The sequence below is a fragment of the Passer domesticus genome, chromosome 14, assembly GCF_036417665.1.
Source record: "Passer domesticus isolate bPasDom1 chromosome 14, bPasDom1.hap1, whole genome shotgun sequence".
Lineage (NCBI taxonomy): Eukaryota > Metazoa > Chordata > Aves > Passeriformes > Passeridae > Passer > Passer domesticus.
Genome location: NC_087487.1, coordinates 8,891,910 through 8,917,308, shown reverse-complemented (window position 1 = coordinate 8,917,308; position 25,399 = coordinate 8,891,910). Strand labels below are relative to the sequence as shown.

Below are 25,399 nucleotides of genomic sequence, written 5' to 3'. Positions count from 1 at the left end.
TCCCCGTGCCCGGGGCCGCCGGCGGGGCCGGGCTCGACCATTTCAGCGGGCGCGGGGACGAGGGGCCGAGCCCCGGGCAGCGGCTTCCCCGAGCTTCAGCACCGCGGGCCGGACAGCGCCCGCCGGGCCGGGCGGCTCCGCGGGCGGCGGTGCGAGGCGGGCGGCGGCTGCCGCGGTGCTGCGCGGCCGCACCATGTTCCTCGGGCTCTGGGTCGCGCTGCAGGTGCTGGCGCTGCTGGCGAGCCGCGGGCACGGCTTCCCCAAACCCGCGGGCACAGGTAAGAGCCCGCCCCGGAGCCTTCTCGCCCTCTGCCGCGGGTGGGGAAAGTTCTGCGGGGTGGAGGGTGGTAAAAACTTTCCTTCCACTTGGCTAAAAGCAATGGGATCCTAAGGCGGCAATATTCCTGGTGCAAGACAGCGACCGCTGAAGCTGCAGTCTAATATTAAAGTGAAGGGATAGGTGCTGGTAGAGGGGAAAGCTCTGAATTTTTTCCATCTTTTCCAAGCAATGTTTTTGTCCGTTCTACATCAGTGTCTGCACAGGTCTTTGCTTCTCCCAGTCTCCCACCGTATTCTGGATGGAAGAGATATTTAATCTCTTGGTTGTGCCAATCCGATTATTGCTATTTTAGTCAATCTCCTCCGGCACTTTTTTCCCCAATTCGTGAGTTTTCTGATCAGAAGGAGGTTGCTGAGTCTATATCTGTATTTCTGTCTTCTGCAGAACCTCTCCCTCTGCCCCAGTCATTCTTTGTTTTAAGGTTTGACTTTTTTTAATGTGGTCCCATTTTTCTAGGAACACTGATTTTTTTTTTAATTATTTTTTTTATTTTTTTTTTAAGAAAAAAAATAAAGGAAGCAGTTGGCATCCTATTTAGGTCACCATATTGTATTGGAGAAAACTACAAATTAAGGAAAAATGTCCTGTCTCTTTGTAGTTGCATGTAGCATATAACTGAGTATATATGTGTGTGTGTGTGTTTATTCTAGATAAAGCTATACACAACAGACAATTAAGTGTAGAAAGACCTTTGGAAGAACAGGTGAGTGAAATAAAATATATTTACTTTTTTTTTTTTTTTTTTGTGGAATTCCTATAAATATTTTTAGCCTTTCAGGTACTGGATCCATGAATCTCGTGAATAGCTATATTCATGAATGAATGAGTAAAAAATAGACTTGTCAGTAAAGTGATTATTGATGGGGTTAGGTACAAAATAGGGTTTCAATAATTTTTAAGAACTGGCATATAGACTCTCACTGTCCAGCATTCTAAAAGCAGGGTGTTAGCTCCAGCAGCTCACAGATATGCCGTGCCTTTCTATTGACGTCCTATGGGAATATGGCATGAGCTTGGAATGAACAAGGGAAATGTAACTTGCATTTATCTTAAAATGCAGCTTCTTGTAATGTCTGGTTCTGATCAGAGGATGGGTGGTACTGATGAAAGTGTCCAGTGCTTATTCCTGTTCTACTTATTCAGGCAAACTTCTTACTAAGAGTGGAAATCAGGCATTAAACCCTCTGCTAACAGTGATGAATTAAGAGAGCACTCATTTTATTCCTTCTACCTGTTTGCTGTTTTGTCTGCTTTATTTTTGTATATTAGATTGCTGAAGCTGAGGCAGACAAGAATAGGAAAATAACTCCCACAGGTAAAATATCTTTCCTGGTTTTATAACCATATCCATAATGGCATTCAAAGAGGTATAAGATTTTATGTTATGTTGATATTGACATATTTTCCAGAAAACAAGCCAGAGTTCAGGAATTATTCCTTTGTTGATGACCTGAACCTGCTCAAATCAGTAGCAGAAAGAGAAAGGAACGAGAAGGAGAGGGAGTCGATTAGAAGCTCTTTGTACGAACAGCAAGTGGCCCTTGATGATGCAGACTCCACCAAGAACCGCAGGCTTGTGGATGACTATGACTCCACCAAAAGTGGGCTGGATTATAAATTCCAAGGTATTCCATAATCTTTCTGTGACTTTTGCACAGTGCATGTTGCATTCACCGCTAAACATGAGCTCTATTTGTTACTGGAGTGCAGTTTTAATTTCCAGTTGTGGAAGCTTGTTCTATTACAGTTAGGTTATTGAAACACAGTACAAAAGAATTGCTCTTGATTTTAACAGACTTCCATGGAGGAAAGTCTAATTGTGTAATTCGTAATGCCTTTTAGGAATTTAGATTTGATGGAAGGAAAATGGGACATATTTTTGGATGAAAATATATTTATTCTGGTTTGTGAGGAAGAAGCACTTCTATATGCAGCTAAATCACATATATTTATTCCAAATATTATGTGCAGTTTTAGATAATTCCCATAATCACAAACCTAAAAGAAATTACCAAAGGCCAAAGAATACTTGCTTTTGCTACAGGAGTAGTTAATTGACTTGTAGTTTAAGTGAGTCTTCTGAGAATTGTAAGCAGCATTTAGCTCAGGATATTTTTAATTATATCAAAGTATACTGATCACAGACCAAAGCTCACTCGTTGTATTCCCTCTCCCATTGTCATGATGATATTATTTGCCATTGGTAACAATTATGTAATTAAAAGTTAATTTGCTTAAATTCAAACAAGATTATGTGCCATTGCCATGAACTGTTTTGATCTAAATGGCCATACAATGAAAGTAGTTACCAGGAAGACACAAATAAGTGGATATGGAAATTCTACCAATATTTTCTATAAAGAGGAAAGTAAGCTCCTAAAGCTTATCTGTGCTCTTTCAGAAGAGCCACTCCAAAAGATATTTTTCAGATGTGGAAAACTGACACAAAGAACTTTTCCCTGTGACTGATTTAATGGCTTACAAAGTGTGTATCAAAGTATATGATGTGTATCAAAGTATATAATGTATCTAAAAATTCAGTTTTGTTCTGAAGAGAAAAAGATGTGGGCAGATATTTTTTTCTGAGCTTAAGCTACATGAGTTGGGACGGTCAGCACACAGTAAAACTGTAATCCTTTCAGACGATCCAGATGGCCTCCATCAATTAGATGGCACTCCTTTAACTGCTGAAGACATCGTTCAAAAAATTGCTGCAAGAATTTATGAGGAAAATGACAGAGGAGTGTTTGACAAGATTGTTTCAAAACTTCTAAATCTAGGGCTAGTAAGTATCTTGGTAATCATCATTTAACTGTTTTTTTTATTGGATTAATGCTCTTTCTAAAAACAATTCAGACGCATACTTTGTTTGAAGTGAGTGGGACTCAGGGTCTAAACACATTTCTAGAGCTATTTGGGCTTGCTGGTTAAGCTTTGCAATAACACTGTGATGTCTTTGTAACAAAATAGGCCAAACTGCAGAATGTTTCTGATGTTGAAAACATTCGCTGATTGTACTCCTCCCATCTCTGCCCTCATTTTTCCTTTAATTTGTCTTCTGATTTTCACTGAGTGCTTTTCTATTATTAATTTCTTTTCTATACTTAAGGGGGAAAGGTCTGAGCTCATTCCTATCCACCTAATGCTGATTAGTGTCATCAGCAAACACATGATGCTGGCTAGTTGAGGATATTTTACATTACTGAATTTCAGGAAGGGTGGATTTGTCTGACCTCTGAATGTCTCAGTGGCTTTAGCCATTGCCATCTGTGATCTTTGTATTTTAGAATACTCACCTTATCTTTCAAGCACTAGATTTTGCAGCTGAGTATTGCACCCCACTGATTACAGAGGGAGCTGCATGGGAGAGTTCTTGTTCAAGTGACAGCTGTTATGAAGCAAAGAGAAAATATTTTTATAATATCATAGAAAGCCATTTGCTTTTTTTCCCATTCTGTATTACTGAATTCTGTTATAATTATTCAACTGTCCATACATGTGTTGCAGAGCATATGTATTTCTATATACACATACATGGACACACATGTAGGGAGGTGCCACACTTGCAGCTCCATCTTTCAAGCTGCACTCCACTGTGTTAAGTCCTAAAGAGGTTTGGTTTGAAGGCTGTATGTGTGAATGGGAATGTGTACACACAGATTAGATATATATTTCTATGTATATATGTATAGGAGTGTTATAAATGTACACGTTTACATGCCTATATGTACACACAGGTATTACACCTCCTTTTTCTGTGCTCAGCTTTGAAGCAAGCATACAGCAACCTATTTTCATATTGATATCAGGTTTCATATTGATGTTTGATCTAGAAAAAGCACAGTATCTTACAAGTACTCTGCACAAATATTTTAACAGATCACAGAGAGTCAGGCCTATACCCTGGAAGATGAAGTGGCAGAGGTTTTACAACAGCTAATTGCAAATGAAGCAAAGGATCGTGAGAAGGAGTCTGAAGATTTTGATTACCCTGTCAGCAGAGCAGATAGTGATACAAAAGAAAAGCAACAGGAAAGAATGGTAATTTCTTAGCTAATAATTTTGTCTTGCTTGCCAAATGGTACTAGTACTGCACTCTTTAGAGAATAGTTAGTTTAATCTGGAAGCAAGAGGTGTTCTTAAAGAAATTCTGTCTGTTAGAAAAAAGAATCATGAGTTACTTTAAAATTTAAGCCAGATGTCAATTGACATAAGTGAGAAAATACTATAGTCCTCACCTTGCAATTAGGACAATGTTGGCATGAGGTTGTGATAGAAATTTTTGCTCTCTTAACTCTATCATCAAAAGTAATATGCTTAAAGATTTTTTTTAATTATGTCTTATGTGGAGACACCAAGCAAATCTGATCAGGATAGTTCCATGAATGAAGAAGCTGATGATACACTGGATAACACGTGGTCATCATCTAATATGTTGGAAAGAAGAAATGAGCTGCCTTCTGAAGATAATTTCGAAGACCTCCAATATTTTCCAAATTTTTATGCATTATTAAAAAGTCTTAACTCAGGTGAGCATGTCATGTGGTTACAGAAATATTAGGAAAAAGCTTGAAAAATTAAGATTCTGTTTTCTCCTCCTCTTGTCTCTTCCCCATAGCTTTCCTAGTTGCAAGAGACCCTGTGCTTTGAAAATGTTCTGTAAGATATACAGCAGAAACTAACTTGATTAGTGATTTTGGTGGCAAAACACTGGCAGGAACAACACTCAGAACTGCAAAGAGTGTGACCTAGACAGCCCTTCCCATCTGGTGTTGTGTGATTCAGGAGTCCTGAATTCTTTTAATTCCTGTAAGGACATGATGAAAAGCTGGCAAATAGTTTTCCCCAGAGATCTTTCCAGTAACATCCATGTCTTCTAAGCCAAGATATACAAGCAAGCCACAGCAGAATCCTCACAATGATGGTACCAGTAAATGAGTGTGAGCCTCCCAGCCTTTCCACAAACCACAGGTTTGCTGTTTATTGCAGTGAAAGCCCTGCACGTCTCGTCCTATTCCGGTGCTGGACATCACTGCCTTCCAGTTATTGCAGGCAAGATTGTGGCTCCTTGCCACTGCCCTGTGTCATCACCCTCTACACACACCCACTCTCTGCAGCCACACACACTCTCTAACTTTCGGAGGATGGGGGAGTGGTATTTTGTAGATCCCTTGTCCTGCAAGAGCATTAATGATTGCTTCAAATTGTTCCCATGGGCACCTGAGTGGAGAGCTAAAATGAAAAACCTGAGGGCGTATTTTGCTCAAGTCCAATCAACAAACTTTAAATTCTTCTTCCTGTTATTTTTAATATTTTCCCCTGGCAATTCTGCATGCTAGTTCTTCTACTTTTTCTACTCACAATGCAGGCAGGCATGTTGGGTTTAACAGGTTTTGAAGCAAACAGAACCAGGTCCACTGGCTGCACATCTCCTGCTTTATGTGTTCACCTGTCAGGTTGTATCAAGCTGGAGGAGAAGATTCAGTTGCATCCTACAGCTGTGTGTTAAATTGCAGGCAGCAAGAAAAAGCCTGTTCAGCAGCTCTCCAGAGTGGCTGGCTCTCTGCCAAGGCTGGGAGTATGTTTCTGACTGTCCCTGACTGACAGTGCCCCTGGCTCTGTTGGGTCCTTCAGTGGCAGCCTGGGCGATGGGGAAGGCTTGTGTGACTGTGATGGGGTAGTTTCACACTGCAAAAATAGCAGTAATATCATTCAGCACATAAACACATTGGGAAATGAAAAGCTAAGAAGCAGGTGAGTGTGGGCAAAACCTGATTATTTGTATAAAAAAAATTATTTTTTGTATCCTATTCTGAAGTCATGATCCTCCCAGCCACGCAATGCTTCATTGTCCCAGTATGCAAGTCATGGGCTTGTCCAAGTAACAGTCTCATTTGGGACACTTTATGTTTTTGTCATTGAACCTGTGGATCTTGTAGGAAAAAAGATCTCTTTCATACAGAGCCAGACTGATCTACTAAACACTTCACAAACAAATAAAAGAAAAATTACATACTGTAGAAAACTGTCTATATCTGCCTCCGACTATCAGTTTGAACTCTCAGATCACTCCATCTTTGTGTGCTTAGTGTTCTTTGCTGTAAATGGAATTAATACCACTGGCCTTCCAAGCCAATGGTATTATGACACAGCCCCTCAAGACCACAAGCCATAAAGAAGAACTTACCCCATATGTTTTAAAGTATATTCAGCTGTACTTTGCAGGAACAGTATAAAAAGAAACATGTATGTAAATTCTGATTCTAATCCAGCACAGCGTTTTCTCTTTTAATGAGTAGGTCATTCTTGATGTATGAATTTTGCACAGTTTGCAGAACAGTTTTTCCAAGCTGTCTGAAGATTGACTAGTTTTGCTTCATCCCCTCACACAGAGACAGAGACAAAAGAGAAAGAGACCTTGATAACTATCATGAAAACCCTGATTGATTTTGTGAAGATGATGGTTAAATATGGAACAATCACACCAGAAGAAGGAGTTTCCTATCTTGGTGAGATATGCTTTGTACAACTGTTATTAATGGTGTTCTTTCTCTACCAACATCTTCCTTGTTCTTATGAAACCTGTTTCAGATTTGTTCATTGAAAATGCTAAAGCTTTTAAATGACTGATCATTCCCTACAGCAATGTTCAATTCCATACTGCTTTAATATTTCCATCTAATGAAGGAAAGTTAATATATCAGATATGCATTTAGAGTATTATTACACTTTCGTATCTGTGAAGCACAAGTCATTTCAATGACTTTATGTCAGGGGAATATTAGGGTTTGCTCTGTTCTATTAAAGTGGATTAGGTACCTGCATTTCCCAGAAATAATCCAGCACTTCAAGTCCTTTAATCTCAGTGTGGGTAGCTGGACTAGATGGGGCCTAATGCTAAGTTTGTCCACAAGTAAAACTCCTTCCATCTATGAAGAGTGTTACATCTTGGCACAGGAGCAGATTTTTCAGGAAAGCACTCTTTCCTGGATCCATTTTAGAGTCTGTGGCTATGTAGGTTTTGTAAAATTGTTGCCGTTTCCTGAAGAGAGAATTTGGAATGGGCTGGTTTGTGTCTCACACACCTTTCCTGGCTTTGACAAACTCTCTTCTATTCACTGTAGGCAGCCTGTATAATTAAACAAGCTGACCTATAGAAGAAGGGCTCATCTGTACAAACTCTGCACAACTATTTCATTTTTCTGAAGTATTTCTGGTCTGGATTAAAAAGTTTTTGTTTGCATCAGGGCAATTTCTCAGCTTCATAAATCAGCCTGTCACAAAGAGAGGACTGTCAATGGTCTCTCTACATTGCAGAAACTTGATTGATGAAATTGTAACTATATGGATTGATTATCAGTTACTTGTCTACAAAAGATCCAGTGAATCATGACTCCCATTCAGTGCATGATTGCACCTCCTCTCTAAAGAATTCATTATATATGTGACCAAGAAATCTCCTTGAATTTTGGAATATTCTGACAACTTATGCTTCAGTCCAGCTCTTTATTTCTCTATCTGCCAGTACATCTAAAGAAAGATACACATAAAGAAATGGTTGATTTTAAGCACAATGGTTTCAGTGTCATTCTAGAAATGAAGATACTATGGCTTAATCAGATATTGCCAAAACATTGCAATTTTTGGCAAACTTTGCCAAAAATTGCCTTAATTGGCTAAATTCATCCCTGATGTGAGACCATGCAATTAATGAAATTACACTAGGAATGCATTTTTCCTGCTGAAATTCAGGGCAGTTGTTCACATTGGCTTTTGTTTGAGCAAATAGATACTGTGACCCTGGAAACAAATTGCCTTGATGACATAGTACAGAAGGCAAGGATTGGGTTAAGAGTTTGAGAGGTCTGATTTAGTCTGGATTTAAAGTAAGACTACCAACTGATATACCCAGACTCTGCCTTGCAAAATGAGTGATTCAGGCAGAGGTGGATTTTGTGCTCCATCAAAGCAATTTACTGTAGTGGAAAAGCTTTCTCATAGATTCTCAGATTGCTTCTGTGGTATTCTTTTTTTAGACTTGCTGTTGAGAAGCTGCTTTAAAACTGACCTTCATTTATTGAGCTAATACTCTCAAATAATGAGGAAAAGCATCCACAGGAGCTTCTTGCACTATCCTTAAGCATGGCAGCAGTTTTATTGCCACTCTTACTGAACTAAAAGTTCTGTAGTCTGTAATAGCTGGATAGGTACTGTGTATCTTGGTGCTGTTTGGATTAGGGGATTGATGCACAGCTGTGATGATTTATAGCAGATAAAGGAATTAGTATGAATATCTGTCAAAGAGGAGAATCAGTGTAAAAAATTGGCAGCTTTTTGTTGTTTCCTCAGTCTATAATCAGTGAGCAGATTCTGTGCTACTTGGTGGAAAATACCTACTGGGTCTGTGCAGATGGATTGCATCCTCTCTCCATTTTATTACAGTAGGAAACTGCCTAAATTAATTTTCTGCACTCTGTGACTGAAGCCATGCATAAGCTAAGCCTCTGAATTATACATTGAAAATAATAAATCATTTACTGAATCAAGTCACAAGGTGCAGTTTTTTTGCCTGTCACAGGGGTGCAGAGACAGTGAATTTGAATGCATATACCAGTAACAGCTGGCTTGGGATTTGGAAACCACAGCATTATGTCATCATCATTGTATATTACTCTAGGGGAAAGTATTTTGCTGCAGCAGTGACTGATGTTATTTGGTTTAGCTTTAAGTTACAAAGGGTCTAGCTGCAATGTGGTGCAAGAAAAACACAGATGCCTATACATGGAAACACAAGGAGAATAAGTTTATTTTTTTAATACATATATTCAATATTATGAAATATATATTTAAAAGCCTTCCATAGGTTAAATGTAATCTGTAACAGAATACGGAAAGCCCAGACCAGCATATTCATATATAAGAATCAGGAAAAAAAGTAATGCCTACCTTTTACAGTATGTGTTCAGAAAGTATATCTCTGGAAGCATTAAAGAGAGCTGTAACAAACTGATAGAAAATGTGTGTTCAGCTGAGGTGCACCTTATTTGATAATTATCCTCCTGTGGCAAAATGCCACAATTTTCTATCACTCTTCACTTTCTTAGCTATGAATGCTGTTAGAGAGGGCAAATTCTTCTGTAGAGTGAAAGCCTCATTTTTTATATGTTTCTAGCCTGTTCAAAGGCTTTTGGAAATCTTTCTAGAAAGACCATCTGCCCTCTAAATATTTAAAGCCGCTTTAAAATAATTTTTGCAGTTAAAAGAATGGACAAACATTGTTTGGTACAGAAAGCATGAGGTAGTAAATTATGACACAGGAGCTCAGGAGCACAATGTCTTGTGAATTAAATCCAACTGTGGTATTGATTTAGCCACCTTTGGGTTTGTTGGCAGCATCCAGCAAATGCTGCCCAAACAGCTGAACTCCTCTTGTTTGCCCCAGCCTGCCAGAGGCACAGGCTGCTCTCCCTGAACAAGCTGAGTTTTGGGAAGGGCTTGGGACAGTTACTGAAATGATGTTGCTGTTGGCAAGGGTGCAGTGACAGAGAGGAATGGAAGTGTTGGAACACTCCCACGTAGTGACCAGTGGAAAGCAGCAAGAGGCTTTCAGATAAGTTATGACTGATTCAGCATGAAATATTTCATAATTCACGGCATTCACACCATTTGTATCTCATAAATAACTGATACTGATGCATAAATATCTGATACTCCATAGACAACTGAAAGGGCAATATCCTTCCCAGTGCTGAGTGCTTCAAGAGAAAAAAAACTCTTTGAGCCAATAGCAAAACTCACTTTGATTTCAGCAGAGCACAAGGCATGCATTGCACAGATACTTGTACTGTTTAAACATTAGTTTGTGACTTATATCACACTTTCCTTCATTTTCCTTCTGTCTGTTGAGTAACATGATGGTGGAGATTCACTCTGATAGCCTTTCCACCAAAGCCATCTATCACAGACCAGGTAAATATTAAAGAAAAACTTCATCTACATCACACAAAGAATTTTTGGTATGACAAGTAACTTTCCCTGTATATGCCAGGCTATCTAAGTAGTTTTAAAATTAAAGCATATCAGTCCACTACCATCTTGATAAAAGCTCCATTTATAGTAATTATGTAAACTATAGTTTTGTAATAGATTTATTTTAATAATATTGTTGTCAGCTTGGAAACAGGAACAAATGGTTTCAGTTTGTTCAGATACTGTTGTAAATCATCTCCCACTAATCAGACCAAAATAATGAGTGATTTTTAGAACCATTCTAGGAAATATTTGCAATTAGAGGCTTGGGTCCATAAAAAATACAGCTTTCAGAGATGATAGACAAATTCTTAAGAGACACCAGTGTGTATATATGAATCCTTTTTACACAGTAGATTAATTATATTCTCCTGCTGTGTGCTGCTTAAAAGAGTAGATTTGTAGCAAATATATTCATTGTCACCCCAACCAAGTGAAAAATGTGTTACTCAATAAACTATTACCCTAAAAATGAAGATTAGTTATGTGCACATTGTAGCCTTGTGTGGAGTTCTCATTAATTGAATAGCACATGTAGCACAAACATTTGCCATCAATACTTCTCTGTGACACAGATACATCTGTGAGATAGAGACATAGTGTATCTTTCACAACTGGGGAAAAGAAAGGGGCAAAGAACTGGGAAGAAAATTAAGAACTCTGTAGCTTTGCTCTATTTGAAGGGGATCCCTCTTTTTACCTCCTTGTGGTAAAGTATTTGGCCTGCTGGATGCACAGTGTAGAGCACACAGCCCACAGCAGACTGGGTGAGGAGCAAACCCCCTTTTATTTAGGAGGGAAATGGAGAAATCATTCCAGCTGATCAGAGTGCAGTGTTTGAGTCACAGCTGCTTTCTTCCCTAGACCAAACCAAAGCCACTCTCCCACCTTCTGCCTTTGGCTCTGACTCACTGTCAGAATCCACACTGTCCCCCGTGACTGAGTAGGAGATTGTATATGGGCATGAACAGATGTCTCTGTTTACCTTTTCCACCCTCACATCATTTGTTCTTCATGGACAGCAGGGGAGCAGACCAAGCTGCAGGACACAGGAGCAGTGGGAGATGGATTGTTCTTGGGGAGCTATTGCCGAGGAGTACGAACACTCACTCCTTTGGTGAACAGTTGGGATGTTGTTTTACTATAATCCTGTCTTTTAGGCAGACTGGGGCTGTGTGAAAGGGGAAGGAGAAGAGGCAGAAAGTCTCCTGTGTTGATTTTTGATATGTCCCTGCCTCTCCACACTAAGGAATATGAAATAGCTGTTGAGCCTTTCACATTCATTCTTGGTACTTCCCACAGCTCCACTTCTGATGAAGGCAAAGCTCTGTGATTTCCCCATTGTATGCCAGCGCACAGTAGCCACAATCTGGCCTTTTCTTGGGAGAGCATAACATGTGTGAATAATGTGCCTAATGCCTGAAGTTCTCATCAGCACAGATGCTGCAGGCCAAAGATCTGATCCTGATATTTGTTTAGCTAGCCAAGAACAGGCCGAGAGCCAAGAGAGTGAGGCAAAGTGCAGATCACAGCCCACACTGGCATCATCTTTCCTCTCCTCGCTGTGACCATAAGCTGATGCTCCCTGATGCAGACTGTGATTTCAGAGGGTGAGGGAAGGTGTGGCTAACGCAGAGCCAGAGGCTACCAGTGGAATATGGACAGTGTCATGTGGACCTTTTGTTCATTTTGACCTGGGCCGTGAAGGGCACTGACAATATTTAATGCAGGGAACCATTCATGCATAATACCATCTTTTTCTTTTTAAAAATCTTTTTTTTCAAAGGTCTCTTTGTAAATTTTCTTCATAAAAATCAAATTATTTAACAAAATTTTCCCCTACCTTAATTTTCCTTCTGGTGATTTTCCTTATCCAGTATTTATCATGTGAATGATGCATACAGCTGCCAATGGGAGTTATTTAATTTAGACAGCTCTTTTCTCTGCTATTTATTTTTTATCTGATGGTCACACAGATGTCAGTATACTGTACTATATCTGAAAAGTAGAAATCAGAGACACCTCAGATGGTGAGAGTGAGCTGAATACTGAGGAGCAGCAGTGATTCTGTAAAGTACATGCAAATAGTTAAACCCAAGAAGAATTTGCATGCAGATAAGATAAGATGATGTGGGGACAGAGTGTGCAAAGATCCCAGGCAAGACTGGAATCTAGGAAGTATATTGATTGCAGATCTCACTGCACCTTTATAGCTGTTCTTTCTGTAACCTCCTCCATGTCTGTCCCCTGCTCTTGCTGCATTTAAATAAATACATGAATGTGTTTTTTTCTCCACTACTTATATCTTATCTCCTATTTTCCCCTATTCAGACTCACTGCATAATAAAACAAATAGGGGCTATGGTGTGGAAAGTCTGTGACCTCACAATTCTCAAGAACCAGGACCACTACACAAACTGAGCATCACCTGAGGGTGACACTGTGTGTGAGGGCGTAGTATTTTTCAGTATCCACGGGTTCTAAATCTTCTGAGATATGTTTTGGGAGAGATCCAGGAGTTTTAGTCTCACTAATTGCTTTTCCCACCACATTACATGACTATCAAATCATGTGTTCCAGAATCCAAATGAATACTTTACAGTGCATTCCTTTGCTTATCACTGTCTACTGTTTAAATTTGCAGTTATTTCTTTCAAATATTTTGCCTCTTCCTCCATTTCCCTTCACTGCCTCTTCTGTGCTTTCCGAACTGGTGGAAATCTCCATCTTCTCATAGTGTCTTATTTGACAAATATATTGCTTGGTTCCTGAAGATCTAGGTTTTGCACCCTCCAAGGGGGTTGTGTTCCTCAAGGAGGGCAAAGCTTTTATTTTTTCTCACTTATGGAGCTATTTAATAGCTCCATAAACCCCTCCCTACTTTCTGAATTCAGAGGCACTCTGTTGACAGTTGAGCACTGAGACTGTAAGTTTGAGATGATTATGTGGGTGTGGGGTAAAGAAGGTGTCATTGAACATTTAAAACTCCATCCCACTCCTGCAGGAGAGGCAGCTCTGTGCTGCTTCAGTCCCAAACCATCATGCTTGTGAAGGGCATGCTGTGAAAACACATGATATGTGTGCACAGGACTGCACCACACAGCTCTAAGAGACCTGCAGTAATGCAAAAGAAATGCCTGTAGAATATTAAAAAGATAAATCTGAGAAATAGCCTGTGAGGTAAGGAATTTAATAAGGATGATAAAGGAGCCTTGGTCAGAGCTATGTTTACCTCAAAGCACATCTGTTTAATTGTGTTTTACTTTTGGAGTTGCTTTTAACCTGATTGCCAAGTGATACTATGGCTGTCCTAGTGTCAGATCACTCTGACCACCTCACCTGTAATCTCTTTACAAGTGATGCCATGACCTGGCCCTTGTCACCTGACGTGTCACTCCTCATGGCAGCATTAGGCTTCAGACACTCTATCACATCAAATCAGTCAAACAGGGAGATTCAGAAAGAAAATTCCCTATCTTGACATGTGAGGCAGGGAGTTAGAGAACAGCAGGAGATTGCTGGCTGAGACCCATCTGTAATTCCACAATGGAGGAATTTCTCTTTTTTGCCACAGTTTTAGTAGTTTATGTGACATATGCATGATACAGCTAAAGCTGCCCAAAGGTCAAACTCTGCTTTTGGCTATGTTGGGGAAAATCCAATGGATACTGACAGCCCTTGGACATGCACTTGTCCAAAGAATTAATCAGATATACTCTTCCCATTGAATAGTCCCAAGCAAATGCTGAGATCTAGAGATTTTTCACAGATGGAAAATGGCCTTGCAAACTCTTAAGGATCATCTACTGCAGGAGACAGAAAAGCCCTAGGAGAACTGTGGTTTCTTGATGCCTGAAATGCGTGCCTGTCACACAAGCAGTCATCAGCACAAAGCTTTCCAGCTGAAGCAGTTGGAGTGTATGAACTCATTAAGTAAACTAACTTTTTAACTAGTGTTAAAAGTAATCTTAGGTTCCTTGATGATCCCTTTTCTCCTTTAATAAACACAGTCTTTTTATGCTGTATGAAAACAGAACAGCAAAGCAGGTCTTTCTGTGGCAATTTAATGACATAGAATCTCAGCTTCAGTTAATTTGGTGAGGATAGATTGTGAAACTGCCTCCCAGGTACAGGACCATTATGCAGAAGAAAAAGTCCTTTGCAGGAAAATTTGCAAGTCTGGAAAACACCATGAATCTGTCTATTGAGAAAGGTCCATGCCAGGCTTCCATTACCAATTCCATTAAATACTCAGATGGATATGTTAGTTTCTGCCTCTCTAATAAGAACATATTAATTTAATTTGTAATAGTTATCCATGTAGTATCTTTTCGTATGGATTTGGAGGGTGTTACCACAGTGCATTCTCCCAGAGTAAAGATAAAACATTCTGGGTTTATGCAGTTCAGATTTTTAGATGCCCAACTTGAAAGACTTCAGCGTTTCAAAACTGCAGGGAATTTGCATTTTCTGGTGGAATTAAGAGCATCTATCAGTGTGTAGGAGCTGGGCCTAGAGTGTCTCAGAAAGCCTACTCAAAACAGAAGCCCTCCTGCAGCACGAATGCTTCAGTGAGTCACCCCAGATCAAAGAGCAAGGTAGAAAGTGAGGCAAGGCAGAAAGCAGATCTTGTGGCTCCGGGTGTCTGCTGGGATTATCCCGCTCCGCGGAAAGCTGCCGCCAGAGCACTGACCTATTTACCAGCGTAGGTCGCTTCCATTAGCTCAGTAGTTATTGTCCTGTTGTTTTAATTAGTGCCATTTCGAATAAGTGGCCAGCTGTGTGGAAAGGTCAGTACCTTTCTAAGCTCTTCCTCCGTGCAAACGAGGTTGCTAAGGAGACGAGACCGGAAAAGTAATCGATCCTTGTTAGACCTGCGCTAGGACAGCGGTTGCTTAGCTGCTGGCCAGGCACAGCTCGCTGCAGAGGGTGATTCACCCATCAGTGTAACTCAGAGCAAACACTGCTCAGCCCTGGCCTAGCCACACACGGCAAGTACAAACATGTTTTGAAACAATACCAGCTGTTAAAGCATTACGTTTGATGCGGAGCAAGAGCAATAAATCCTGCTCAGGAAGAACTGGGATTATCTGGCGATATTCTCTCTAGGCACATCAAACAAGCCCCTCAAACATGGACTCTGTCACTCAGGAAATACAGCTGATTATAAATGCTCAGATCCATGTTGATGTGCCACCCAGCTGGCAGGGTAACTTCACCACTTCTCTTGTCAAATGTAGTGCGTGTTGAAAGGCCTGTCTTGTAAGTTTGTCTCCATCCTTTCTGACAAAACAAAGCTTTGAAAATGGAACACAGTGATTATGGTATTCAGTCTGGCTTTAGTGGCAAAGCTCAGGTCATTAGCATTGCCTTATTGCCCTTTGTGGGGCTGGAAAGCAATTCTGTACTCACAAAGGAGTGATAGTGACCTCACATGAAATTGTTACCCAAATCAAAGGACTCACAGAATTTATAGAAGTGAATAAATAATGGAGGAGTATGAACCCCATTGTCTGCAGTAGCATGTGCTGTATGTGGATATACATACAACTTGTAAACACTGCAATCTGTCAACAGCACAAAAACTTCTGGAAATATCAGTGTCAGACATTTAAATCTAAAGATGTCTTGGCAGGTTATTAAGCTATCTTGTGGTGGAGTCTTTTTATTTCCTGCTAATAGGAACTTACTGCCTGAATGCAGACACTTTAAAGGAAGAACATGAAAGGCACTTATGAATCAATGCACTTATATATGTGTAATATTTTAAATGTTTAATACTTTTATTTTTTTAAATTAAGCCTAATTTAATAGAACATGCTGGATTAAGCTCCAAAATCAGTGACATTTTTGCATTTGCGTGAATTAGTGAAGGAGAATAATCTATTAGTTTGTATTTACAAAGGGTTTTTAAGCTCTTAACTGTGGAATCTGCCTCTTGCAACAGAGAAATTCTTATATTCCTGTTGAAATACTAGTATGGTACTGATTCAGGATGAAAAATAGAATCTTAAAATGAACTGAGAGGGATCTTTGCAGTCCTTTCAATAAGCTTTGGATCAAGTGATTAGTGAGGCATCAGTATCACCACTATAATTCTAGCTTGTTTTTTATTTCACCAGGATGTCTGATCCAGCTTGTAACACAGCCCAGACCTGTTTTGGTTAGGGCATATGGGGCAAGGTCAGAAATCACATTAAAGGTGTATGTACCAAATGAAAATATTCACAAAAAAACCATGCTGTGATGTAGAATTGAGAGGGTGCAATCAGGTAGGATGCCAACAAATACTGCTTACATTTTAATTTTATGTAAATAACAAAACATAGAGGATGCAGACAGACAGGATTATATGATTTCTCATCAGATGGGAGGCACAATTGCTTATGGTGATCTGCCACAAAGAGAAATATGCTTACTAAAAAACTACACCTTAGGTTTCAGTGCTGAGTATCTTTCTAAGGGGAAAAATGCTCCCAGCCCGTGGATAAAATACTGGCTTATACAGAAAATATGATTTAAAATATTATTAGCTTTATTAGATCTATTCTGCCACAGTTCCCACATCACACACTGAATACTTCAGCTGTTTATATAAATTGAATTTTGATGAATTTCAAAACTAAATCTCTCAAAAATACCCAGTAACAAGATAGTTTGTATGAAATTTTGAATCCATGTTTAACTGAACCTTTAAAAGATAATAAAAGGAAGGAAAATTCTACAGTGTATCCATAATATGACTGAGGAAACATGGCGGGTTGTAGGTGATCTGTGTTTTGAATATCTACCAAGTGTGGTACCAAAAGGACTTTTTTTCCCACATAACCATACAATGTTTATATCTGAAACATCCATATTAATGAAGAAGTGCTTTTACTTTCAAATTAGATTAATTCAGCCCTGAAATTTGCATGGAAATACATTTTCTAGTCTTCTAGAGCTGTATACATGGCCACGGCTGTCTAGTTGGTTTTCAGGTAAATGCTTGACTTCAGCAACTTTAGAAAGGGTTTGTTTCAATCTCTTCAATTTACATGTTTATTTCATCTAAATATAATTTAAAACCTTTTACTAGACTTTTTTTTCTAATGAAACTGTATAAAATTGAGACACATAGGCAGTTTGGGATAGTGTTTTCCCACCAGGATGAAGCACATGTTTCACAGTCTTGTCTTTTTTGTGAAGTTAATTAAAGCCTTTCATGGCTTTCATCAGAATAAATTGCTACAGATAGTCATCAGTATATTGTGACTTACGTGACTGAAATATTTAATATGATGCACACTTTTACTGACTTTATGCATGTTGGCACTATTTGGTACTCATATTGTCATGATTCAGTTGTTAATCTTTTTAATAAGATTGATATTCCATATTTGTTTGTGCATTTGTTTGTTAGCATTGGCTCTGCATTAATTGTTCAGGGGCAAGGATGAAGGCTGTTCTTTTAGATTTCTACTTACCATTCACACTGGTGTTGGGGAGAATGTAATATGGATTCTGCATCTTATCCATTGGAGAATAACTGGGCTTTGGTTTTGTTTTGCCTTGATTTCTAGAAAACTTAGATACAATGATAGCTGAGCAGACAAAGAAGAAGCTTGAGAACCCTTCCACTAAAACCAGGACAAAACTAACAGCAGGTACTTAGTCTACAATTTTTTTTTCTGGAATAACACTTTTTTTTAACCTATTCAGTTAAAAGTATGCTAATTGCTTTGGCAGCCAGACTGCTTGTAAAAGCCATGGTCTCTCAAGCCAGAGCTTGGTTGTGTAAGCACACAACAAGAGAGAAATTTTCACTTAATTGCCCAGCCTCTTTTTCTTCACTGGAGTCTAGATGTTACACATGTACAAAAGCAAGCTGTATCAGTGCTTTTTAATACCAAAATAATAATGAAAAACATTATGTGTCGACTTCGAATTTTGAAAATGCAAATTTCACAGATTTTTTTCTCTGCACAAAAAAATGTGTCTTTGCACTGCAGTCACCTGTATTCAGCTATTGTTTGTGAGAGCAGAAATAAGCATTCCTCTTTCCAGAGGTCTGGAGTAGAGATGACCTTTAGGAACCACTTTGAGACAGGCTCCAATGAGGCTCTTCCTCAGCCAGCAGTCAAAATGTTTTACTTGCCAAGATTGTATTGATGTCATTGAGAAATGCTCTTGGACATTTGATACAAAATTTTTTGCTTTTGTTATTTCTTTAGACAAGAGCAGTGAAGAAGCAGACAGTACAAAGGAAGAAGCAGCTAAAATGGAAAAGGAATATGAAGTTTCAAAGGATTCTACAAAAAATGAAGGACAAAATGCAGCGGGAAACAGTGAAGAATCCAGAGGTACAGAATATTGCTTTTCCTCCAAGTGATTGGAGCATTTTCCTCTCTCTGTATTGATTTTCCATGGTATTAGCATAAATATCTTCAGTCTATAGTCACTGGGAGTCAGCACACAAGAGCTTGATTCAGAAGTGTACTTACCTGCCAAGTTTTAAACGTGTGACACACTACATCCTGAGTGTGACACACTACAGCTGAGTAGACATTCACAGAGTTCGTAGACTCTTGTAGAACAATATGAAATACAGTTTGATGCAGTAGCACTAAGAAATTTTGGTTCTTTGCATCTGTGGCTTTTCAGGATGGCCAGAATATTCAATGTCTGAGCAGGCCCATTGATTTCTATAGTTTGTGTTAAAGCAAGCTGGTACTCAAAGGCAGCAAAGAGCTCTGCAGTGATACAATTTACATTTCCCACTGCCAGAGGTTAAAGATTATCAGTAATCAACCTATTTTATGTAACATTGAAAACGTTACAGTAAATTAGTGTCTCCTTAAGCAAACGTAGCACAGTAGTGCAGTTATTTTTGTCATGCCTCAGCATGACAGGTGCTGAATTACACTGTACTGGCTGAAGTCTCTTGGGTGCAAATCAGCTGCTCTATCTGCAAACAAATCTGCAGGGGACATCGTGCCTCCTTATTGTGCTGAACTCTTGAAGGAGAATGTTTGTTGGTGCAGAAACCTTTCAGTGAGTTCTTATTGCAAAGGGTCCAGCATAAGTATCTATGTTTTGTAATCAGTTGGTTAAACAAAATTGCTTCTTCTGCACCAGTGCTGTCTGATGCTCATCCTTTTGGAATGCAGTGTTTTCACTCAGGCTGCTCAGTAATGAATTGCAGCAATCAGGACTGCAGTAGATTGTAGTCCCTCGGTCACCTGGTTCAGCTCTGTGGGCAGTGCAGCCACTCAGGGAAGGTGACATTTTTTCAGCAGCTTATTTATTTCACCACGGAAGAGGAAAAGAGCTGAAGATGGCTGTCTGATTTCACAGTAAAGTTGTCTCAATACTTTTTGGTAGGAAGTGACACATTTTGCTTGTCTCTTGAAGACTTGTCTTTTCAGTTTGGTTGAGGTTATTTTCCTTTATCTTCAGCCCAATAGCTTTTTAGAAATTCAAACTGGATCAGTATTTGTTCTTTGTCGTATCATGCAATGCCCTTGCTTAACTTACTGTAAAGTTACTGCACTCCCACCTCAACAATGAGGGTGTATCTAATACTGTATCCACTTACTAACAGGAGCAGACATGCATAGTTGGCAATTGTAACCTTCTACACACTAATCACACTAGGTTTTTATTCCTGACTAATGTAAGAACATTACATCAATAAAGCTCCAGCCAAGCTAAGAATTCAAAATCCATTAGCTGGAATATTTTCTTAGGGGCATTATTAGGTAATCCTTGTACTAATTGTGTCCTGTGTGCTTTCTGGTCCAAAAATAGCCATCACTTTAAATTTCAGCTATAACAGGAGTTATCATGGTAATTTTAATACATCCTTTTTCTCAGTAAATACAGTAACTGTATTTCAAGTTGTCTTTCCAAAAATATCACAATTTTAGGCTTGCTGTATGCTGCTAGTACTAGTGTATGGAGGAGTTTTGATACTGAAAGCTCTCAGCCCTAATTAAGTCATTCCTTGCTATCTCAACAGCTTTTTCTTTGCTGAACAATTATGATGATCAAAAAGCTACAGGTTGTTTTTAATCTGCATATGCAGTTTGTGTGGATGCCACCAAAAATTATGTATAAAGATCAAAAAACCCATGATCCTAGGTTTGTGTATGACTAATCTTGCACAGGCAACACCTGCTAACCATCTCTGGGAATTTTCCCTGACTGAGTTTGACAGGACTCAGGTTTTAAACAGAAACTAAGAATAGTTTTAATCTGCATTTGCTGTGACCAGCTTCACCCAGTTAAGCAAGCTGCATCAATCACAGATGTAAGTGCTTGATTTCTCTCTCATCCTTTCCTCCAGGGAAATCTGAGGCATATTTGGAAGCAATCAGGAAGAACATAGAATGGCTGAAAAAACACAATAAACAAGGTAACAAAGAAGGTATGAAGTAAAAGGTCTTGACATTGGGGTGGGCACCATATGCATTAAAAAGCAAGTAATTTATGTTGTGTTGTATAACTTGTGTTGTACCTAAATAATAGTAACATGAAACTGTGCTTGTCTAGACTGTAGTGATCATTAGTGGTGTTAGAGTTAAATAATACAGGCCATGTAAAAGTTAAGCCAATGAACATAAATAGTGAACTAAGGTAGATTAATGTAAATTGGGTCAAACGGCCAGTGGCCACAAAACCCACAGGGACTGACCAGCAGGGAGTCAGTCATGTGCTGTCCACACAGTCATGGTGCTCTGCCTGTCACAGTAGCTGTGTCAGCTTTGCCTAGTGCTTCATTTCTTAGCTCATCATGTTGTTTAATTAGGACTTTGTAGGTGGGATAGATGCATTTGAAATGTCTGGACATGTCTGGAGAAGCTCGGTGCATCTGGCTAGCATGCTGCACCAATAACAACAAGTCTTGTTCCACGACCAGGAGCAGCTGAGATACAAACTTATGTCAGTAGCACTGTAAGACATTGGGTTACTGCCCAAATCAACTCGAATGACTTGTAGCTCTCACATGCAAAGCTGTGTGGAAGGGAGCAGTGACTGAAGCAGCTGCACAGGGTTTGCTCACCAGCTGTCCCACCATTTGCCTCTTCCTCAGAGGCAGGGCAGTGTGAGAGCTGCCGGCAGGGACAGAACAGCAGCAGAATTTCTCCTTTATTTTTTACAGATCTTTATTTATCCATACCGTCTTTTCCCTCAAGTTGTTACATAAAAGCAGCTTCCCATCCCTGTTCTCTGCCATGGCTGTGTGTTCTGCCATGGCCCGCTCTGGAAGTGAAGGCTCCTAGCCAGGGGATCTATCCCTGGGCTACGACTGGCGCCTGGCGAGAAGGATCCTTCTTGCACCAGCCAAGCAGAGGGTGATCTGAGATGAGATTAGCCCTGGGTAATCTATCCATCCTCTCTGTGAGTTGAAGTGTTATGAATTCCATTTCAGAGATGAGTGCATGCCTACAGCCCAACACATTCATTTTTCTGTGCAGAAACTGTAATGGGAAAGACTATAAAAAACCATTCCCATCTCTTAAATCACTTCCACACAACGGCAGCAATAGCAGCAGGGCTACATATTTGCTCAAGAGTTTTCCTGCCAATTTTAATTAATGGTTCTGTTTAGCAATGTACTCATTGATATAATTAGACCTCCATCATGTGTGATTATATCTGTGTATCACACATACTGCCTGAGCAGCCCCTTGCTCCTCTTTGTAGTAATCTTTCTTCTGCACTGCTGCTGTCTGAAAATGGCTGTGACTGCAGATCAATAGCATTTTATCTGCCTGTGAATGCATTAAGATATATATATCTGTGTAGATGGATTTTCATTTGCACTAAAATATCTTTATTGTCCTCTGGCAATGGAAATAAGCCTTAAAGTGAGTGTAAGTTATGACAAAATTAGAATAGTATTCTTACTCTTTTGATACATCGTCTTTATTGTGCCTTTTCATACTCTTTATTTTTGAAAAATGCTAATTCAGTTCCCCATGGATGATGTTAAAAGAAGTACAGTCAGGGTAAGCTTATCTAACCATGAATGCATTGCAGTGTTTCTTCAGTGCAAGATTAGGTGGTGTTGCTGTGCTCATCAATCATTTCTCCACTTCCAGCTGGCACCTGGGGGCTGGCAGAAAAGCAATTCTTAAAGTAATTCATGTATTAAAATGGCCAGGCTTTCTCAGCCCTACTCATGGATTGGGTTACTCACCAAATACCCTTGAAGAGGTTTAGGTTTCTTCAGGCAAGTGTTTGTGGATTCTTCATTTTGTATGAATTTCAGTAACTATTATTCATTCCATGAATAATAACCCTGGAAATGTTGATTTGCATTTCTGCAGTTTGGAAGTATCAGTTGCCTATTAAGGAGGCTGGTAAGCTTGAGTGGCTGGGATGATTTAAATATAAACATGTCAAAAGCCTGGATTTTGGGCTCATTGCCTTTTGTGTCCAAAGTTTGTTTTGCCTGTTTACAACCTACAGACTCCATGGGCCTGTCCTTCAAATCTCCCAGACCTGGCTTGGTGCTTGAAACCACTGCAGGCCTGAGCATTTAACCAATAGAGGAATGAGCATGAGTGGGTTGTTCCACAAACACATAGGTACTTCAGAGCTTCACAACACTAACAGCAGCCATTTAGAAATGGAAGTAAATTCTATCATTAATTTCAACGGCAAATGGCTTGATCTGAATATGCAAATAAGAGCTCACTTCATTTACTGGAGCTGTTTCACATCTCCATGTAATGCTGCAGCTGTTGCAGTGAATCAGCATCCAAAGCTGATTTTTCTAATTACAATAAATTTGAAATAAGTATTAGAAATTAGCAGCTATCAATTTCTAGAAAAAAAAAAATTAAACTGCTGTGAGATGTACAAATTAGCCCAAATTGGATAACATCATAATGGTTGTAATCCCATACAGGATGTTCAGTAATTAAACCTTCACATCTCCACATAATAATCTTAGAGTTAGAAAAAGTATTCTAGAAGTAAAATAAGCACAGATATTTTAATTTGAAAAATGTGGCTATTAAATTAATTTAGTATTTGTTCTTCATTCATTTCCATTCCTTGGTGTCTTTCAATGGAGACCCTCATTCTGTCAAGATGAATGAAATCTCTCATCCCAGTTACAAAATTGCTCAGTACTATTTGTCCCTATTACTCATACAGGATGGAGACACAAGCAGGTTACATTCTCATAAGTAATGACAGTAACAGAGCAGAGAAGAACTCCTTGCCTCAGTACAGCAAATGGCAAAATTCCTGCTAACTCAGATATGAAGAGGACACCTCTGCAGGAGTGGGGAATGTTGAATATAAATTTTCTGTATTACTCATTTGAAATTGCCTTATGCTTTTATAAAAATGATCCCAAGCATCAATTTACTTCTTAATATCTTTCTATTTCTATGCTGTTTTGGTCAATTTTTGAAACCTTAAAAACCACTAATTCATTATTGTCTATTTTAAAAATGCACAGTTTGAAACAAAAGGTTCTTCCACATACTGCTGTGTGATGTTATACATTGGACATTGCAAAATCAGTTCTAATGTATTCTGAAGGCTGCCTTTGTGGAATAAGTAATTTATACTGAAAAATTCAGAATGTATTCATTCTGAAAGATACTAATTCATTTAACTTAGTATGAACATTTAAAACATTGATGTTCTTCTGATTCTAACAAATTAAGCTTTACATTTATCGAGCTAATTATGTAACTGAAACTTTATTGTGTTTATATGTGAATATGCTGAATGTGCTGCCAGAGTCAACACTACACAATAGGCTTCCTTTCCATGTTATTTGAAAAATTGCTCTGCAGTAGAATTCTTTTCATGGAAAATAGTGATGGTGTGAATCAGGCTGCATAGATGGACACATCTATTGGAAAAGGAGAAAGGATTTTTTAGCACTCTGTTGCAGATTGACAGAGGAAAATTGTCAAAAACTGACACTAACACTGTCACAAAGGCTGCTCACTGCAGTAGTTTTCAAACCAGAATATTATGTTCTGTATCAAGGTAAATAATTGTATTATTTTTATATATTTTCAGGGAGTTGCTTTCATGAATTTCCACTACAATGGTAGTAAGTGGGAATTTTCCTGGGATTTCAACTGGAAATAGTCTATTTAATACTTTCTTTTGATTCCATGACAGTTGTGAAAATAATAGGGCACAACAGCTTTTGCTGTGCAGACTGGAACATCAAATCCCTGGACTGGAAAATATTCTTGCTGCAGCATTTGAGAGCAATCAATCAAGAGCGAGAGATGATTATTTCTCTTAGACAATAAAAGCACTGTGGTGTGTAAAAAGACTTGGTGCAGATATTTTAGGGTTTTTTTATGTTTTCACAAGCTGCATTTAGAGAGAATTCTCTTCATGTTTGATAAAGTGCATTGGTTGGATCAACTTTACAATGACATTGTTTCTTAGGTGAAGCAGTATAATGGCAATGACTCATTGTGCAAATGAATTCTTGTTTTTCAGACTATGATCTTTCAAAGCTGAGGGATTTCATTGATCAGCAAGCTGATGCTTATGTGGACAAGGGCATCCTGGACAAGGAAGAGGCTGATGTAATTAAACGCATCTATGGCAGCCTGTAAACCCTTAGTGACTGCCAACCTGTAGAAATGTAGTCTAGATTCCCCCACTCCTGGCTCAATGACTTATGATCTGTTAATTTGAGGATATCATTAGAAATGCTCTGTTTACACTGTACTGACAACTCTAGACAGAAATGAAGAGCTGTAGTGCTCCATTCACTTTCTGCATACTGTATTTTCCTACATTCACAAATCAACCCTAAACACCAAATTCTGACACTGAATTTCTATTTGATAAGGTAAATATTTCTGTAATGCTCACTTTGATTTATTGTTTGTGTTTGGTTTACTTTTGTAGCTAAACCAATCATTTCGATGGAAATTTCTTTTAATGCTACATTTTTTGCTTTCACTCAACAAGCTTTCTATAGATGCAACTATGTAAAGGGCATTATTAGGAAATAGTTCATAGTTCTCTAAATAAAGTATTTGAAAATAA

The 25,399-nt window shown here is 39.0% G+C and overlaps 1 protein-coding gene and 1 long non-coding RNA gene across 3 annotated transcripts; one reads left to right on the top strand and one right to left on the bottom strand.

The window, feature by feature from the left end:
* Positions 1–52: 52 nt before the first annotated feature.
* On the top strand, positions 53–25,399 carry SCG3 (secretogranin III). Of its 2 annotated transcripts, none has more exons than XM_064389374.1 (12): positions 53–278; positions 991–1,043; positions 1,610–1,655; positions 1,750–1,965; positions 2,983–3,125; positions 4,220–4,381; positions 4,692–4,869; positions 6,733–6,849; positions 17,932–18,015; positions 18,583–18,711; positions 20,697–20,765; positions 24,842–25,399. In XM_064389374.1, exons 1-12 carry the CDS (start codon positions 194–196, stop codon positions 24,958–24,960), a joined length of 1,401 nt encoding a protein of 466 aa, XP_064245444.1. In that variant the 5' UTR covers positions 53–193; the 3' UTR covers positions 24,961–25,399. The 2 variants fall into 2 exon arrangements, with proteins under 2 accessions (XP_064245444.1, XP_064245443.1); XM_064389373.1 differs by having other exon boundaries at positions 20,697–20,777.
* LOC135280943 (uncharacterized) lies at positions 9,206–12,795 on the bottom strand. Its single transcript, XR_010347741.1, has 3 exons — positions 12,575–12,795; positions 12,213–12,367; positions 9,206–9,346 (listed from the first exon to the last, which is right to left on the bottom strand). It is a non-coding gene; the product is annotated as an uncharacterized LOC135280943 (long non-coding RNA).